The 18,345-nt window shown below is 38.6% G+C and overlaps 1 protein-coding gene across 3 annotated transcripts; it reads left to right on the top strand.

Annotated features, from left to right (window-relative positions):
* Positions 1-3,183: 3,183 nt before the first annotated feature.
* LOC149076066 (peptidoglycan-recognition protein 2-like) lies at positions 3,184-16,581 on the top strand. Of its 3 annotated transcripts, none has more exons than XM_089243590.1 (5): positions 3,184-3,256; positions 8,195-8,271; positions 8,416-8,595; positions 13,785-13,990; positions 16,210-16,581. In XM_089243590.1, exons 2-5 carry the CDS (start codon positions 8,223-8,225, stop codon positions 16,345-16,347), a joined length of 573 nt encoding a protein of 190 aa, XP_089099716.1. In that variant the 5' UTR covers positions 3,184-3,256; positions 8,195-8,222; the 3' UTR covers positions 16,348-16,581. The 3 variants fall into 3 exon arrangements, with proteins under 3 accessions (XP_089099716.1, XP_089099718.1, XP_089099717.1); XM_089243591.1 differs by having other exon boundaries at positions 3,217-3,256; positions 8,201-8,271; XM_089243592.1 differs by lacking the exon at positions 8,195-8,271 and having other exon boundaries at positions 3,200-3,256.
* The last annotated feature ends 1,764 nt before the right edge of the window (positions 16,582-18,345 follow it).

The raw sequence follows: 18,345 nt of genomic DNA, 5'->3' as shown, positions 1-18,345 counted from the left end.
TCTGTTTGAGTCAATCCCTTTTGTGTCTGTTGTCTCTGATGTCCTTAAAACTTTGGTAATGATAACCACGCTGTGATAAGTTATCGTTAAACGTACATAAGCCATTGTATATATGTTGTAGCCAATGCCCGAAATTTATGTTCTACTTTTTGGCTGACATTTGACGTCTGACCATTGTAGGAAGAGGTCACCCACTTTGCGGAGTGGCCATATTTCGGACATAATAGAATAGACCAGCGTTTCTTAACCTGTTTTTGTCCGTGGTCCCCTTGAAGGATATTTTTTTTCGTGGCTTCCCCCGTCTTATCCAGTCTTCGACCCTCATCTGAAGCAAGATCCTTTATACCTATTAAATTGATTTTTTTCAGTGAATTTATACTGAATAAAAATTTTGCAAATAAGATTGGCCTCCAGACCAATGGCCTAGAATTTATTGAGCTGCCCGCTAATCCAAGTCCCGTCTCAACATCATGGGCCACCCCCCCCCCCCCGGCAAAGTGATGTTATGGTAGTCCCATGCTTGGCCGGGAATAAACATCCTACGTATTTCCTACTTATTTCAAAATTTATTGTGCTATTCAAAATTTCATAAGGTGGGGCCACTTATGGACAAGAGAAGACCCCCAGGAATAACCTCTTACAAGAGTGGGACTGACAGAGCTGCAGCCCGGGGGGGGGGGCTGATATGATTTCCATCATTTTTTGTATTTTCACACTATAAATTTAATATAGAAATGCGAATTTAATATAGCCTGCGAAAACCCCCCATCCTAGGGAACCTGCTGCAAAATGTAAGCGGTGAGGCCCGGTTGGGTCCATGCCCTAAGACGGCCCTGGTTTTGCGGATGATTTTGTTGGATTCTGTAAGTGTATAGTCACTAATATAAAAACATTATTTCTTCACACCTTTATTTTTCCTCTCGGCTCTCTGCAGCCCTCCAAACCACCTGTCATGGCCCCTTTCTAAATTTTCTTCCGTGGTCCCCTTGAAGTATCCCAGTACCACTAGGGGGCCATATGGCCCTTGGCTGAGAACCACTGGAAGAGACTACTGCTTCCAAACCCACCTCGTCCATATTCCTCTGTGGAATTTCTAACGAATGAGTACATGTTGGAATGTGCGTGTATGTGAACCTTACGTAAAGTTTTATTCTGTGTAATACTTGTTGTAGTGCTGTCATCAGTCATCGATTTTTCGAACTATGCCCGTAGGCGGAGATAGACTAACTAACTAACCGTGTGATGGCTCTGTCCATATCCTACGGGACTTCTAACCGAAAAGCCATCACCGGGAAACATATTTTCAGTATGGTTAATATGTAAAATGAAAAATACATACGCTCGTCCTATACACATTCCACAATTTCCAAACATTCCAGAAACAGTTATACATGCAATCACAGTAAAATAGTAAGCAAATAAAATTGTACATATGTGTATCTCATACACATTCCACAATTTCTAAACATTTCAGAGATAATAATTATACATACATGTGCAAAATAAAATAGCTACACATATGTGCATCCCATTCACATTCTACAATTTCCAAACATTTCAGAGACAGAAATACAAACAAAAATGTGTACATCAAATAACCCAATCACATATGGGGCGGAGATAGACTTAGTCTAGGAAGGGGGGGGGGGGCACGATGATGATGTCAATTCATATGTACGTATATACATTAGATCAGTCGACTTCAGCTTTGACGGTGCCTCCACGCCCCCCCCCCCCCCCCCCGTATCTTCGTCCATGACTATACCTGTTGTAGGCCTGTTGTTCTCTGACAGGAGACTTTTAACGGGAATGTTATAAAATGAAATAGGCTGTAAAATATACAGGGTGGACATAAATTAGTTTGGCAGAGAGAATGGGTAATTATGCTTAGTTATACAACCAAACATGAGAAAACACATGATAGTGAAATATACAAAGTTTGCCTTTTAACAAATGTTCTATGTGGCAGCCCTTAGTCGGAAGCAGAGGACTGGGAATTGTTACTGTTTTTCCGTTGAAGATCAGGTTCTTTGAAGTCCGCCGCTTTCGACACCCACGACTCTATGTGTTGCCTTTTATAAGAATATTCGTAAACATAGAGACCGCATATCAAATGGCGCCATATCCATTTTCTTAGGTTCAACTTCCCGAATCGCTTGTGCGAAAACAGAAGGAATTTTAACTCTCATAGTTATTGATTTTTGGGAGCGAGATAAAATAGAGACAAGATATTATTTAGCAAGTTTATGTAAGGGCGGAAATTTTTACGAATACTCCGATAAAGGGCATCATAGTGTCGGTCACTCACTTGATCATTCACATGGTCAATCATGCAATTGCTCACGTTCACATATTCATACACTCACTAACTTGGTCATTCATTTGGTCACTCACTCGGTTAATCATATCTCTCACTTGACCACTTATACCAGTGATTCCCAAAGTGGGCGTTAACGCCTCCGGGGGGGGGTGGTAGAAGCTACGGGTAAAACATAGAATCCTATGGGTTAGATCGCGATGGGAGAAACAATTTCTGAAAAAGGGGGCGAGAGAGAGAGAGAGATGGGACAAAAAAGGTTGGGAAACTGACTTATACGGTCAATAACTCGGTTTCTCATCACTAAATTACGCATTGATATGGTCATTCATATGGTCACTCACTCCTACAGTCAACTGCGCACTCACAAATACAGTCACTCACTTGGTCACTCACAAATACAGTCACTCACTTGGTCACTCGTTCAGTCACTCACTTGGTCACTCATTCAGTCACTCACTTGGTCACTCACTTGGTCACTCATTCAGCCACTCACTTAATTATTTATACGGTCACTTCAAGACACGCGAAATGTCAGCTACGAAATTTTCGAGGGTGAAGCGTTCCAGGGGCGAAATTTCGGGGGCAAAATTTCCGGATCCTCGGCCAATCAGGACACTTCTCCTTCATCGTTCCATTCGTTGTCGTCAGCCGACAACTGAAAACTGAACTGTTTAGTTTTGTTTGTTTACCTTTGACAACGGCAGCCACCGTTGTTTATAAAATTAATTTTCATGTATCACAAGGCTGAGGGTTAATTTTTCTACAACGTTGTTACGTCACCAAAATATCAGTTTCAAGGAGCAGATGTTCAGGTGTCGATGCCATAAATTAAGCACTGATAGCGGCAGATAAGACATCTCGAGTTTTTTTTAACTGATACAAGGAATACCTGTGAAACGGGCGTTCGGAAGCGTGTGACATCAATGTCTTTTCACGGTGAGTAGATATGCTCTTTTTTTTCCTCTGGTTCTAAAAAAATCAGTGTTCTTCAACCACTGGTCCGCCAAAAATGCCACACAATCCATGCAGTCACTGTGTCTTTATTTCTGTTTTTGCCGTTAGACGCTCTGACAAATATTTTTTTCCCCCTATTTATTTATTTTTTAGCGGTCCGTAAATTATTTGGTCCTTACCCAGGACCGTAACTAAGATTTTTGCCGCCCGGGGCAAACATTATTTTGCCGTCCCCACAACTATAAATTCGATAATTTTACAACGATGTTCTTTGTTTCCACCCAAAACTGCCACCCCCTAAATTTTGCCGCCCGGAGCAGTAGCCCTCATCCCTCTAGTTACGGCCCTGCATTACCTATCGTTTTTATAACTTGATTTTACTTTCTTTTTTATCAACTGAGCACTAAGACTGGTATCCGGCGGTCTATTAGGAAATCATGTCCGGATCAAGACAACATTTTTACATACAACCCTTCGGGGGTAATGTGCTTGTATTCCCCCCATGGGACAGAGCCTGGGCCATGTTTGGTCTATCAGGAAATTTACTACTACTTAACGTACATGCACCTCGTACACAGAAATTCCTTCGCGCAATTTCTAACGAATCGGCACATGCCGGAATGTGTGTTCTGAGTGTATGTGTGGGCCCTAACGTATATATGTTGTTGAGTTGCGCTTGTTTAGTGTTCAGGCTGCCACCTATCTTCCATTTTCTGAAGTAAAAATGGAAATGCTTGTATTTTCATTTTATGTCAGTATCGGGTTGTAAGTCTCCCTGCGGAGAAACTTTTTCAAATAATAGACTGGCTTGCATTCGCACCTCGAAGCTGAGAAAACGCAAAAAACCAACTTCAGCCGACTACCACTGTGCCGTCAACGGGGTTCATCCTCAGGACGAGAGTCCTGACGATGCGCCCACACGACCGCACAGCGCCACCATTGCTTTACTAATAATGAGTTTTGCCTGCATGTCTACCTGACAAATTGGGTGCGTATGTGATGTTGTGCGTGACTGCCATATATTTTTCAAGCTATGAGTGAAGTGTTTGTACCATTTGTAGACCTGTTGCTTTCTCTGGAAAGAGACTTTTTAAAGGAAAGATCGGCTCGCATTCGCGCCTCGAAGTTGGGAGCTATCGAAAACGAACTCCATCCGACCACCAGCTGTTCTACCGGTGTGGGATTACACCCTATTAATTGAAGTTATTTGCTTAGCATACTAATGTTTTCGGATCGGCATAGGTATGATGAAGACGTTATCAGCTGAGGCTACACTTAGCGAGGACCCTCTTATCACTATTTCGGGTTTCAAGCAAATTATTCCTCCTATTTATTTATCTTTTACCGGTGTCTGCAAGTTAAAGTTATTTATTTATATTTTCCTTTTTTGCCGGTGAGCAAATTATTTCCTCTCATTTCCTCCGGTCTGTGAAATTATTTAACTATTTTCAACATGCGGAGATGTAAAAATTCTGAAAGAACACTGTTATGAATCACGAAAGACCTGCATCAAAAAATTACGGCCAAAATCCTTTATAAATTATGTTTAGGTTTTATATTATAGTCTGATTTGCCAATGTGTTTCTATCATCTGCACGAAATGAAGTTGCCGTCTATCACGGTAATATAATATACATAAATTTCGGTTAGTTTTCGAATTTTAGTAGAACCGTCTTTTTTAACCGTCCTAACTGGAATCAAGGGTCAGCAGCTGATGCCAATTATCTAAAATCTGATTAAATAATTGAGATTGAAACCAGTGAAAAATTAACATCGCGTGTGTATTGAATTTGATACTTCATATAGACATATACAGTGGGGTAGTGGGGAAAGTGCCTAGACCACATTTTACTGGAGAACCGTTGATCCTGGAGGCATTTCCAATTCGAAAAAGAATCGAAATAACGTGTAGCCTCAGATATGTCATTCATATTGCAAGGGGGTTGTGTCGTTATTAAAATGGAAAAAATAATTTTTTATATGGACACATCTTCAAAAGCCATATTAGAAAGTTGTTTCCCTGCCTTTCTCGAGACCAACAAAATAAATTCCTCGTTTCTAAGTGCAATTTCCGCTGGGATATTTGGATTCAAAAATCTGAGAAAAGTTGGGAAAGAACAGCATAAATAAGCGGAAGGAGCAGCGCTGTCCATTAGCTTTTGCTGTTCTTTTCCAATTTTTCAATTCAAATATCTCTCAGTTATATCAATATTGCACTTAGAAACTTGGGACTCTAAAAATAAGGGAAAGTACAGGACATTACCAATTACAGTCAACACTTGAACGAACGTCTCGGTTTGCGCACAATTCGGTTTACGGACAGCGAAATTGATTCATTCAATTGATCACTGACGAAAGCCGAGAAAAAGATTAGATTAAGCAACTAATAAGCTCCGAAGGAACCATAAAAAAATTGAAAAGTCTATGGACACGTGGCGATTTTTATTCAAGTTCTCTCCAAATACGACTCCTCCTATGTAGTCCATGAATCAGCATGTCATTTCAAACGTTGAGAAGGTTTACATTAAAGAAATTTTTCAGAGATTTGTTGCAATAATCTCTGACATGAATAATCAACACTTACTGACTTCAGAAAAATGTCCTTTTTTACTCATAGCGCTTATCGATAAAGCTTAGCAACAAGTGCTATACAGAACCACGAATTTGGCTAGATTGCTTTGCGGACAGAAATTTTGATGAGTTTAACACTGAGAATAATAGATGAAATTAATGAGACTAGCATATAGTTCCGTCTCTGCCCTGGTATAGGCCCGGTATCTCGTAAGATTGGGATTGTTTCTCTCTAGGGGAAAGTGTTATCAGTGTCAGTATGATGATTTCAATTGGTTTCCACACGTTATGCACTTGAATGTAAAGGAGTGTTGCAAAAATTGACACTGCAAATCTTCAAGGTCCCAGGAACGAATTAATATATTTTACATTGATTCCTATGAGAAAAATTATTTCGGTTTGCGAACAGTTCAATTCACGAACAGACTTGAGGAACGAATTAATTTCGTAAACCGAGGGTTGAGTGTGATGACAAATATGATGCAAAAAATAATCAAAGTTGCCAACTGTTACTAATATCGCTGCAAAAATCGCCAATGGCGGGGAAATGAAGCACTTTGCAAAAGAGAGAAAAAGTCCTTGTAAAAGAATTTTATGTTCTTCACAAACGTATAAAAATAAATACATTTCAAATCTAAAAACCTTAAGTCGTACAAAACCTAATACTTATTATTCATGTGCAAAGTCACTAGTTATCAGGTTTGACGAAAAGATGTAGTTGCTGAGTTTGATGATAGGAAGCTACACAATCATTCTGCTTCCATATCCTATATCATTACGTTGTCTGATGCTATGTAAGAGAAGTGTGTTTGCATAACGCGCGTATGATGTCAAAATATATGATGTATGATTTTCCACAAATCAGAAAACGATTATTTACTGTTATTTCATTTTTGACTTCAGTTTGTTCATTTTGGCATCATACACGCGTGTTATGCTAAAACACTTCTCTTATATGACATCAGACATGCGTTTTCCCTGATTAGTATAATGCTGTGGTCTTATTCTCGAAATATTCAAATATCAGAAAATAATCGTGCATGAATTTGTGGAAAAACCCCTTATTATTCAGTTACTTTCAACAAGTTTCGAAATTGCAGCTCATAATATTGCGTACATCGTTCTGAATTTCCACGACGTTCAGCTGGAGTTTCTTTATGAGTTGCAGTAAATCAAATTATGAAAAATAAAATTTATATTTTTTGCGCATGCTCAACTAATAATCATTTACTGAAAATACTCATACCTCATTGAATAATATTTGGTCACATTTTGAATTTCTATACAGTATGGCTCACGTTATAGCGACATGTTTTCTGTAAATTTCCCAAAAATTAATTGGAAACTTCGCATTTTATGAAAATTGGAATTTTTATATAACACATTTAAAATGTATATTTTCGTGAATATACGTGCTATTTCCATGAAATTGCACAGAAATATTGCACAAAAATACAGTAAAATACTTTGTTAAAGTTACAAGCCATTTGCAGCTTTTTCTGAGAGAGAGATAGATGCAGGGTTGATAAAAAACTTTTTTTTTTTTATTTAATTTTTTGTCGGTTTTCTAAATGCACTCGTGACTGAGTTTTTGCTGGAAATTGTGACTACTAATATAGGGTATATATGACCAAAATTTCAGAACGACTCACTCGGTATTTTTCTAGAAATTCGAGAAAAAATCTGTAAACTCATAAAAGGATAGACTTTTGGAAAGATGGGTGTACAAGCACGAGCACCGAAGTATTACGATCTCTCTCTCTCTCTCTCCTCCTCAGAGAGAATGATGGTTTTTCAAAAAATTCAAGAAATGCAGCGTTGGTTACATACACATATGAATAGTTGGTGCAGCTCCATCTATCGATTACATTTTTACTGGAGTTGAAAAGGACGGGGTCCCCAATACAATTGTCAAAAGGTGGAGGTTGCGCTTCAAAAAATTTGGGAACCGCTGCTGTGTACTGTATTTTAAAATACTATGAGAATTTTGTATGAGCATGGATTCTTTTAACAATCTACATACAACGTACTCTACTGGAGTTGAAATATGATTGATTATACTGTCCTAGACAGATCTAGACATCTAAATAATTGATCTAAATTAACTGAACAGTGCAATTAAGTCCTCATTTGATGACCGTATTTTAACGTGTATAAGGAAACCCCCTTATTTTTAAAAATTGGATGTTAAAAATAAGGGGGGGGGGGAGGGTTCGCATACATGGATAGTATTGTAGACATCTTTTCAACTCTTTTCTAAATTTTAAGCCCAAAAAGTCAGGGGGTTTCCTTATACACGTTAAAATACGGTAATAACTATAGCCACGCTCTGCTGTATGTTCTTGACAGTTACAGGTGAAGTTGATTGAAAGTGACTATGATGCTATATATTTCTTTTTGCTTCGCACTGATTGGGGCAGTTTCAGGTCAGTATTACTTTCATTCTGTGAATAACTAGGTTTCATGTGGTGAGCATTAAAAAAAAGAACAAATAAAAACTGAAAAATTATTTTTTATTGAAAATCATTTTATTGTGATTTGTTCTCCATATTCGTGCCGTGTAATTGCAGGATGCCCGCAGATCATTAGCAGAACGCAATGGGGGGCTCGATCTCCACAGACATCACAGTCGATGACGACGCCAGTAAGTCACGTATTTATCCACCACACAGCTGGAGCGACCTGCACTAATGTTGACCAATGCTCGAAAGTTGTGAAACAGATACAGAATTTTCACATTGATGGAAAAAGTAAGATTTGAATTAAGAGGCTTGTATTAAATTATGTTAAGTTTGATGTGTGAATTGATCTGAAATGGTGCTCCAATCATAAAAATATATTTTTTCTACTTGGTGGAATTATAAAAATATTTTCTAAAGCAGTGTTTCTCCCAAAGGGGGAAATGTCACCCCCGGGAAGGGGGCGATGGAAAAGTCCAGGGGTGGTAGAAGCTGTGAGTTTAGTATAGGATCCTATGGATCGGCTTGAGTCGGGGAGGGGTATGATCAGAACATAACATTTTTGAAGAAAGGAGTGATAAATCTTTCAAAGTGAAGAACTTTCGCTGATTCTTTTTTTCCAAATGTTAAAAAATAGTAATTTTTTTAAGTTTTGTTTTTGAATAAATTAAAAAAAGAATAAATCCAAAATTAGTACAAATACAAATACAACGACACAACAGGCAAATTGCCCAACGAGGTGGCTGACTTAAGAACATCATGGATCCCCCGAGCCCCTACCTACTACTGCTACACCCCACGCGGAACCCCCCCAACGAATCGGTAAATGCGGGAATGTGCGTGTAGTGCAACCTGACGTATAGTTTGTTTCTGTGTAATGCTTGTTATGTGTAGTGCTGTCATCTGCCCCCAGTTTTACTAACTATGAGTGAAGTGTTATGGTTGAATGATTTACCGTTGTAGGACTGTTGCTCTCTGTGGCGAGACTTTTTAACGGGCAGATCGGCTCGCATTTGCGCCTTGAAGTTGGGAACCACAGAAAACCAACTTCAGCCGACCACCACTGTGGGGTTCGAACCCGGATCCGCGCATCACGAGTCCGGCACTATAACCACTCGACCACCACAGCGGCAAGACATAGCCGAAAAGCGCATTAATTAATAAGTAAAAGAATTTGTAGAAAATAAATTAATGGATAATTAATGTAATTAATTACAGAAGAAAACCGAATTTTCCAACAGATTAAAAAAAACCGCATTATCCAAGGGAGTGCGGGAAGGGAAAAAAGCGCAAGAACCGCCGATGCATGTTTAGATTCTAAACATGCGGAAATCACGGAACCCGGAGAGCTTTCAAAAAAGAAAGGTTTCTTGTTACTAATACTCGCAAAGCTTCTCTCAATTTTGAGTTTTAATGAGATGGTGCGCTTTTTAAAAAAATCAGGAGATTGAAAGAACGGCATAAATCAGGGAAAGAAGCGTTGACCGTTAGTTTTTCCTAACTTTCCCTAGATTTTTTTAATTCAAACATCCCTGCGAATATTGCACTTAGAAACTTGAATTTTTTTTTGTCCTCAGAAGAGGTTTATAAATTGCAACAAGTTTGTAATTGGAATTTTGAAGACAGGGTGCTCATATAAAAAGTTGGCTTTATTTTTCTATTTTGATAACTATATAGCCTCTTGCAACCGAATGACGTATCTGAGTTCCATACGTTATTTGGATACTTTTTCCTCATTGGAAGTATGCCTCTAGAATAAACAGTTTACCGGTAAAATGCGGCAAGGGAGAATTGAGTATATTCATCCTGAATATATATATATATATATTACTAGCTATAACACCCATCGCTGCCCGAGTTTGCTTCATTGTAGAAGTGACATATCATTAAAAAAAGATAAACTTGTTCTGAAACGCATTGTTTGGGAGCAACGGTGACAAAAGTAAACATTCCAAAAGTCATTGTAGAGGCCCTAGAACCATTGTTGCCCGACAATTTTTTTTGCCCTGCTCTGACGAACTTTTTAGGGCGCTTCTCACTGTGACTGAGTCCTGACGCAGGGTCAGATAATTAAGGTAAAATATAATAAAAAGTCTTTGTTGGACATAAACCGCTAAATGCTATGGGCAACCACAACCGGTGTCATTTTTTCCTCTACTTTTGCGGAAATTTCAAAGGAAGATGCTAGGTGGGGCGAACATCACTGAACTGGAACTACTGCTGTCACCTATCAAATAAAAAGTAGAACTGTTGTGATTCTTCGACTGAGATGACCGGTTATAATTATGATATTGATAAATATTTTCTAAGCAATAATATCAATTAAATTGTGAAGTTTGCTTGAAAACTTCAACAGTTAATATTTGTGGACGGTAAACTAACATTAATATATGCGCTAAACTTTTTTGCTAACGAATCGAACTGTGTTTGAATCTGTGTTACCGTTGGTGCGAAGTACCGACAGAAGTAACTTCTTCGTCATCACTTCGCCGATTGTGTATGTAGTTGAGCAGAAAGTTAATTTTTTGCTATGTATTAATATTGCTGATCGCCGCGTTTATCATGGGCTCTATGTCACTTTTGCACATTTTAGTAATATCAATTTACCGTGTACAAACAGCAACTGTTAAAATTTGAAAGTAAACTTGACCATTCAATTAATTTTATTGCTCAAAAAGTATGTATTTATAAATATCACGTTATATTGACTTTTTCTATGCGGTGCATTAATCAAAAACCGGTCATCTCAAGTTCAATCGAAGAATCACAAAAGTTGTATTTTTATTTTATAGGTGATAGCAGTAGTTCCGGTTCAATGGTGTTTTACACATGCAATATAATTTATATACAGTATACGTATATACTGTAGACCGCACACTTATTTCCAATATTTTCCAGAGAGAGAGAGAGAGAAAAGGCACATTTTCTACTGATGAAATTTTATTTTTACACTTTTATAGGTTATGGACAAAAGTAACAAAGAAAGACACCACTTTTTTTTCATGGTGAATAAGTTTTCAAAAGTACGGACAAAGTGACTGAGAATGCTTTCCCGTACATAGAGTTTTTGGCTGAGCAGAGAAAATTCCCTAAATTGTATAAAGTAGCATTTTATTTCGTTATATCGCGCAGATATCGATATATCAAAATTCTGTGAGTAGAGAAACAACAGGTCTGTGCAGGTGAAATAAAAGGGAATGCGCCCACTATCTGGGAAAAAAGTTAGAGGGCATTTTTAATGCAGGAATATATAAAGTTTTTCCTTTCCCACGAGAATCTTGGTGCTCCCCCCCCCCCCCCCCCCACAACCTAGAGCCAGGCTCTCTGGACTTATGAACACCCTATGATTCACAATGATTAGCATCCTGGTCATTTCTGCTAAAGAATATGTCAGAGTTCTTGAACGGGAGGTTTCTTCTATGTGGTGATGGTTATAATAAAACCTCTTGATTGGTTTTTTTGGGAATTTTTATCCACTAAAAGTGAGGATGCTTGGATTGCAGAATTTACTTGTACTTCACGGGACACCCAGAGCCATCTAAACACTTGAGTCTCCCATCCAGGCACAGTACGAGGACCCATGGCCTCCACATCCTTAAGGTAGTAGGGACCCTAGACTGGGATCTTAAGCGGGCCCCAAAAAATTATGACAGTCGGTAAGTATGATAGTGGGGTCTCCGGGCTCCACTACACAAATTGTGGGTGTTTATGTCAACACCCCCCCCCCCCCCACAAATTGTGAGAGCCATGTGGGGAATCTCATTGTATAGGCTTGGTTATATGGTTCAAAGATAAGATTTGGCACAATGATTTATGACAATAATCATTATTGGAGGTGGTGCATAAGCCCTATTTTATTTTGCCCTTTTGAGATGACAATAGGGACGTTATTATTATCATTATTATTTTATTTTTTTGAATATATATTTAGATATTTGTTTGAGTTGCGTAGAACATCTTTATCATCAAGTGCTCCACGCGAAACTTAGGGAAACCATTGATCTAGTGCGTATAGCAGGGGTGCATGACCTCCGTTTCGCGAACCAAACGTAGCCCGCCAAGTCGTTAAATCCGGCCTGCGAAAGGCGTTCTGGTAGAAATATTTGAATATATATTTAGATATTTGTTTGAGTTGCGTAGAACATCTTTATCATCAAGTGCTCCACGCGAAACTTAGGGAAACCATTGATCTAGTGCGTATAGCAGGGGTGCATGACCTCCGTTTCGCGAACCAAACGTAGCCCGCCAAGTCGTTAAATCCGGCCTGCGAAAGGCGTTCTGGTAGAAATATTTGAATATATATTTAGATATTTGTTTGAGTTGCGTAGAACATCTTTATCATCAAGTGCTCCACGCGAAACTTAGGGAAACCATTGATCTAGTGCGTATAGCAGGGGTGCATGACCTCCGTTTCGCGAACCAAACGTAGCCCGCCAAGTCGTTAAATCCGGCCTGCGAAAGGCGTTCTGGTAGAAATATTTGAATATATATTTAGATATTTGTTTGAGTTGCGTAGAACATCTTTATCATCAAGTGCTCCACGCGAAACTTAGGGAAACCATTGATCTAGTGCGTATAGCAGGGGTGCATGACCTCCGTTTCGCGAACCAAACGTAGCCCGCCAAGTCGTTAAATCCGGCCTGCGAAAGGCGTTCTGGTAGAAAAAGTTATCAATACACACAACACGATAAATATCTAGCACAACCATATTTCCTTCTTAAAAAATGCTTGGATTGGAAATCGGAATCCATACGGGGCGTTATCAATTACCGCCGAAAACAAAATTGTTAAAGGTGTGTAGAGTTGTCAGTTATAGCCGGAAAAGTTGTCAAAGGCAAGTGAAGTTGCCAACTATCGCTAAAATTGCTGAAAAATCGCCAGTGACGGGAAATAGAGGGCTACTGCAAATAATGAGATTAATTATATATATAATTGCGATAGAATGATAATTATCAGATAGAATGATAATTATCAGATAGAATGATAATTATCAGATAGAATGATAATTATCATAATATAATTTATAAATCATGACAAATAATCTTAATTCTCGATTTCAAAAATTCAACTAAGCCTTGTTGAAAATAGAGGAGGGGGAACGGGATATTTTATAACTAAGTTGGGACGAACACACAAAATTACGGGAATGCCTCGTAAAATACGGTCATATGGTCACCCTATGTATACAAGTTTTCTGGTTTGCGAACCAAATAGGTTGTGCACTCTTGACGTGTATAATCACTGTTTGAGATCCCGTGGAAATTTCTATTTGGTATTTATTTTCATAATGTTATGTTTTCTTATATAAATTTCATGCGAAACAAGAAATGAATAAAAGCTTACATGTATAAGGAAAAAATATTAGTGGTGTGCAATGACTTTTAAATTTTCAGTAATCTAACTATAGAATAAACTTGTATGCGAAACTTGCGAGTGAAAAAAATGTAACATCTCTCTCTTTTTTTATGAATTCTTATTAGAATGGGCAGACATCGGCTACAGCTTCTTAGTCGGTGGTGATGGAAGAATTTACGAGGGCCGAGGTTGGAATAAAGTTGGCGCTCACACCTACGGTTACAATTCCAGAGCGATTGGCATTTCCTTCATTGGCAACTACGAGAAAACAGCACCAAGCGTCCAGATGTTGAACGCAGCGAAGAGTCTCATCAACTGTGGTGTTCAAAAGGTGAGATAAAATACTTCTTGCTCAGGGAAAACAAATAATGCATCATGCTCAATTCCTTCCATGCCCACCCCCACGGATGGGGCCGACGTAGCTGCAGCCCGGGGCTGGCACGATTCTCATCATTTTTCTGTTTTTTTTTCACTCTTTAAATTCACTGTACTAATATTACATACAGTGGATTCTCGACTATCCGTCTCGCGATTATCCTGCCTCCGTATAATCTGGCCAAGTTTAAAAACAATAATACATTAAGGAATTAAAATTATCTTTTCACATTAGTATAATAATTTATTTACGAACAGTGGAAATAAGTTTAAATAATTTTTGTTAGAATTCAGCCTACGTCTTAAGTTTGTGTAATTAAAAATACACATTAAAAATGTGTAATTTATAATGTATTGCAGTGTTTCCCAACTTTCTTTATGAAGTGGACCCCTTTAGTGAAGGTCAAGGCACCACGAACTCCCCGTAGCGAAGGTCAATTTCCACGCTTCCTCCCATGAAATCCAAAATCTGTTGATTTGATTTTTATAATTTGCATATCATAAACAATCGAAGTAGTAAATTAAAATTTCACAATATGCAATAATAGTAAACAAAATGATCCCACGTGGGTCCGTTGAATACTACTATATCGAACACTACTACTACTACTAAACCACACATGAAGCCCGTCCACATTCTTCCGCGGAATTTATAATGAATCGGTGCATGCTGGAATGTGCGTGCACGTGTTGTGAACCTAACGCGAAGTTCATTTCTGTCGAATGCTTGTATGTCTAGTGCTGCCATCTGTCATTATTTTTTTCAACTATGAGTGAAGTGAATGATTGAATAATTGTACCACTGTGTAACCCTTTTGCTCTCTGTGGCGAGACTTTTGAAAAGGGAGATCGTTCTGTTTCCTGCAATATTAAGTTAGACATTATAAAGATCATCTTGAAATATGTATAATATTTGTGTCTTTGGACTTCCTTTTTCTGTAGTATATTTTTAAAACAGTACACTTCACAAAGGTACTGTACATATCAACCATTTATTAAGTACTTGCCTGTAGTTCCAGGTCAGGAAATATGAATACGAGCGGGTTTTGGTTAGCTACCCGTACCATGAAAAAAGGATGTTTTTCATGGTACGGGGTAGGAAGTGGATCTCTTCCAAAAGCATCTTCACCATAGTACTTTATCCACACGATTGTTAACATCACAATGAAAACGTTATGTAAGTGCCACTTCAATAGGGAAATTCAAAAATGAGCTGCTATAATCGTACACCCTGCATTTTATAGGATGCTGATTTGCATATCTCGAGTGATTTGATTTCGTTCAGCCCCCTCTATCGAAAGAAATTCGAGCTATTTTTTCTGTATAAAAAAAAACCCCTTCGTGAGAATAACGTTTTCGCAAACCGCATTCAAATCAGTACTATATACGTGCTGTTTCATGACGCGCAGTGGTGGTCAGTTGAAGTTGGTTTTCTGTGGTTCCCAACTTCAAGGCCCAAATGTGAGCCGATCTCCTCGTTAAAAAGCCTCGCCACAGAGAGCAATAGGCCTAGAACTGTACAATTATTCAACCCCTGCATTTCACTCATAGTAAAAAAAAAAATTAATGGCAGATGCAGCACTACGCGTAACAAGCATTAAAAACCGAAACAAACTTCACGTTAGGTTCAAAACACGTACACACATTCCCGCATGTATCAATTCATTAGGAATTCCGTAGAGGAATGTGTACGAGGAGCATGTTCGGTTAAGTAGTAATAGCTTAGATACCACGCCCACTGACCCAAGGCGGCAAGCGCGAATTCAAAGGGATGAAACAGCCCTTACTACATAGCCCTGATTCAAATATGCCAATGCCTTCAGTTTTTATGTATTTTCAAACTATTTACGAATTCACGAGACACCCCGTATTTCAGGATAGAGGTGTGATGGCGCATATAACGGGTTTTAAATTTCTAATCAAACGTTGTCATAGGCGGAGATAGACTTGAAAGTCTGGGGGGGGGGCGCACGATAATATACATTAAATCAATCGACTCCGCATTTGACTCAATCGATACCACCTTTGGTATCGAACCTCCGCCCATGAACGTTATATACGTATCAATACATCACACGCTAGTTCGCGTACATGAAATAGGCATGATCAATTTTAATGATGATTTATGATAATTTATACTGAAATATATGTTTTTCCCCTCCTTTTCATTCTTAGGGCTTCATCAGCTCGAAACGAGAGATTCATGGCCACAGAGACGCTGCCTGTACTGCTTGCCCTGGAAAGTTTTTGTACAGCTATATCAAGACTTGGGTCGGTTTCAAGGGCGGCAAATTACCCGGCTACAAGTGCTGATGTTAACATTTATGAAATCGTTTTCGCGAGAAATAAAAATTAATTTTTTTTTCCTTCAGAAAAAATTATCTTTTTATCATTCTCAAAAGCATTGAATAATAATTTCATGTAAAGGAATACTTTTATGTGGAAATATATATTCCAAAGCCTATTATTATGTAAAATTATATTCTAAATGATGACTGTAAAATAATTTAGTATTGAGTATGAACTTATAAAACTAGATGAATATTCATCTCTATGTGCTTTTCGGTTTTCTTCTTAATACTGGGATTTCAAATTCTTAAAAAAAAAGCCATCATAACCTATAGTTGACGCTTGTTATAATGACCGGTACGAGGAGTCCCAAATGCTTTTCTATTCATACCATAAAGTGCCGAAAATTCTTATTTTTCGTTAAAAATTTTCTGAACTCAAATAGCTTAACTGCGAATATTTGTTGATCGATTAAGGCCTCGCTCGTAGTGGGCGGCCAAGAGGTACGGGAGTGTATAATACAGACTAGCGACGAAAACAATTATATGTTATTACTCGTACCTCTTCGTCCTACTACGAGCGCTACCTAAGCGATCCGATTAATCGATTAATTTGTGTAGTATTACCATTAGGTGATGGTATTTGTATCGTTTTATTCCAAAGCGAGGTGAATCTTTCTCCCACAGTATACCATTATTTCTCAAACTTATTTGGAAATGGTATCACAGACCTACGCAGACAGAAGCTAGCTCGCTAACCACTGGACTACCAGACGGAAGTGATTCGCAATTGATTGTCAAAGACCTAATGTTATTTAAGATACAAAAAAAAATCGCTTATTGCGAATTATTTAGAATGAAAATCAGAACATATTCGCTATAACGACGACAGAAATTCTTGAAAAGCATGTTTCCCTTTCTCCCTTTAAGAATTATTTATACATAAAATGAACTGGAAAAAGAGTAGCATTTTCTTAAAACTCTTCACCCTATTCATAGGTGTTTATAAATCCCGGGCATGTCAGTATATATCCCCATAGATGAGAAGATCACACGTACTGTATCTTCTTATCTTCTTTTCATCTATATGGGAGGTGGGAAAACACATCATTTTATCTGTAGGTGTGTTGGTTGAGCAGGTGGGACACGACCTCTGGTCTTGATATCATTGTTATTTCACTTGAGAAATCCTTTCCCTACTTGCTCTCTCTCTCTCTCTCTCTCTTTTCTTGGAATCTTACAAAACTGGACACTCGGAAAAAACAGGTTTTTAATAATTTTCTCTGCTTTAACACTTTCACTGCGGGTGACGCCATGTCTACGAGCCCTCCATTTTCCGAAACAAGTACACCTGTATCTCTAAGTCATCCCCACTTTTGGTCACTCCCATGCTCTCACACACTCGAAATCACTCTTTTAGTCATTCACGTGCTTGCACACTGTTTTTGTCATTCACATGCTTGCACATGCTCTGGGGTCACTCACTGACCTGGTCCCTCGCTTCCGTAGGTAACTCTTTTAGTCATTCACGTTTGCTCACGCTCGAAGTCACTCATTTGCTTACTCATGTGCTTGCAACCTCTCTAGGTCACTCTTTTGATCACTCACTGACCTAATCCCTTAGGGGCCGTTCAAGTATTAGTCATCATCGATGGGGGGGGGGGTTTCCTATTTGCCGACTTTTGATGCCAAGGGGGGGGGGTTGGATAATGCTTACGTCAGCAACCACCCATTATGAAAACATGAGTTAGGATTCAGAGGGTTTATGCAAATTTTTCCGCCCTTCTCCCATTCTGCTAATTTTTTTGGCCACTCACTTTTCAAATTTAATGCGGCCAACTTGTCGTTAGACCCCCTGTAAATATGCCACTGGTCTTAGGCTGTGCTAATTTTTCCATTTGTTTCACCTTCTTAGTTCATTGCTCCTTTCCTTTCATCACTCAGGTAAGAAATCGGTTTGCAAGATAATGCCATTTTTATCCTAAACACTCATGGCAAGAAGGCCCATTGATTACCTCCCCAC

The sequence above is a fragment of the Pholcus phalangioides genome, unplaced genomic scaffold (genome assembly GCF_987345545.1).
Source record: "Pholcus phalangioides strain wild (caught in Gottingen) unplaced genomic scaffold, Ppha-v1.0 ptg000015l_1, whole genome shotgun sequence".
NCBI lineage: Eukaryota > Metazoa > Arthropoda > Arachnida > Araneae > Pholcidae > Pholcus > Pholcus phalangioides.
Note: the sequence above shows the minus strand (reverse complement) of the source record. Positions and strands in the feature narration are given on the sequence as shown.

Coding starts and splice junctions, on each gene's coding strand:
- LOC149076066 (XM_089243590.1), top strand. CDS start 8,223: ATGATGCTATATATTTCTTTTTGCTTCGCACTGATTGGGGCAGTTTCA. Junction 8,596..13,784: donor TTTTCACATTGATGGAAAAA/GTAAGATTTGAA, acceptor AATTCTTATTAG/AATGGGCAGACATCGGCTAC. Junction 13,991..16,209: donor TCAACTGTGGTGTTCAAAAG/GTGAGATAAAAT, acceptor TTTCATTCTTAG/GGCTTCATCAGCTCGAAACG.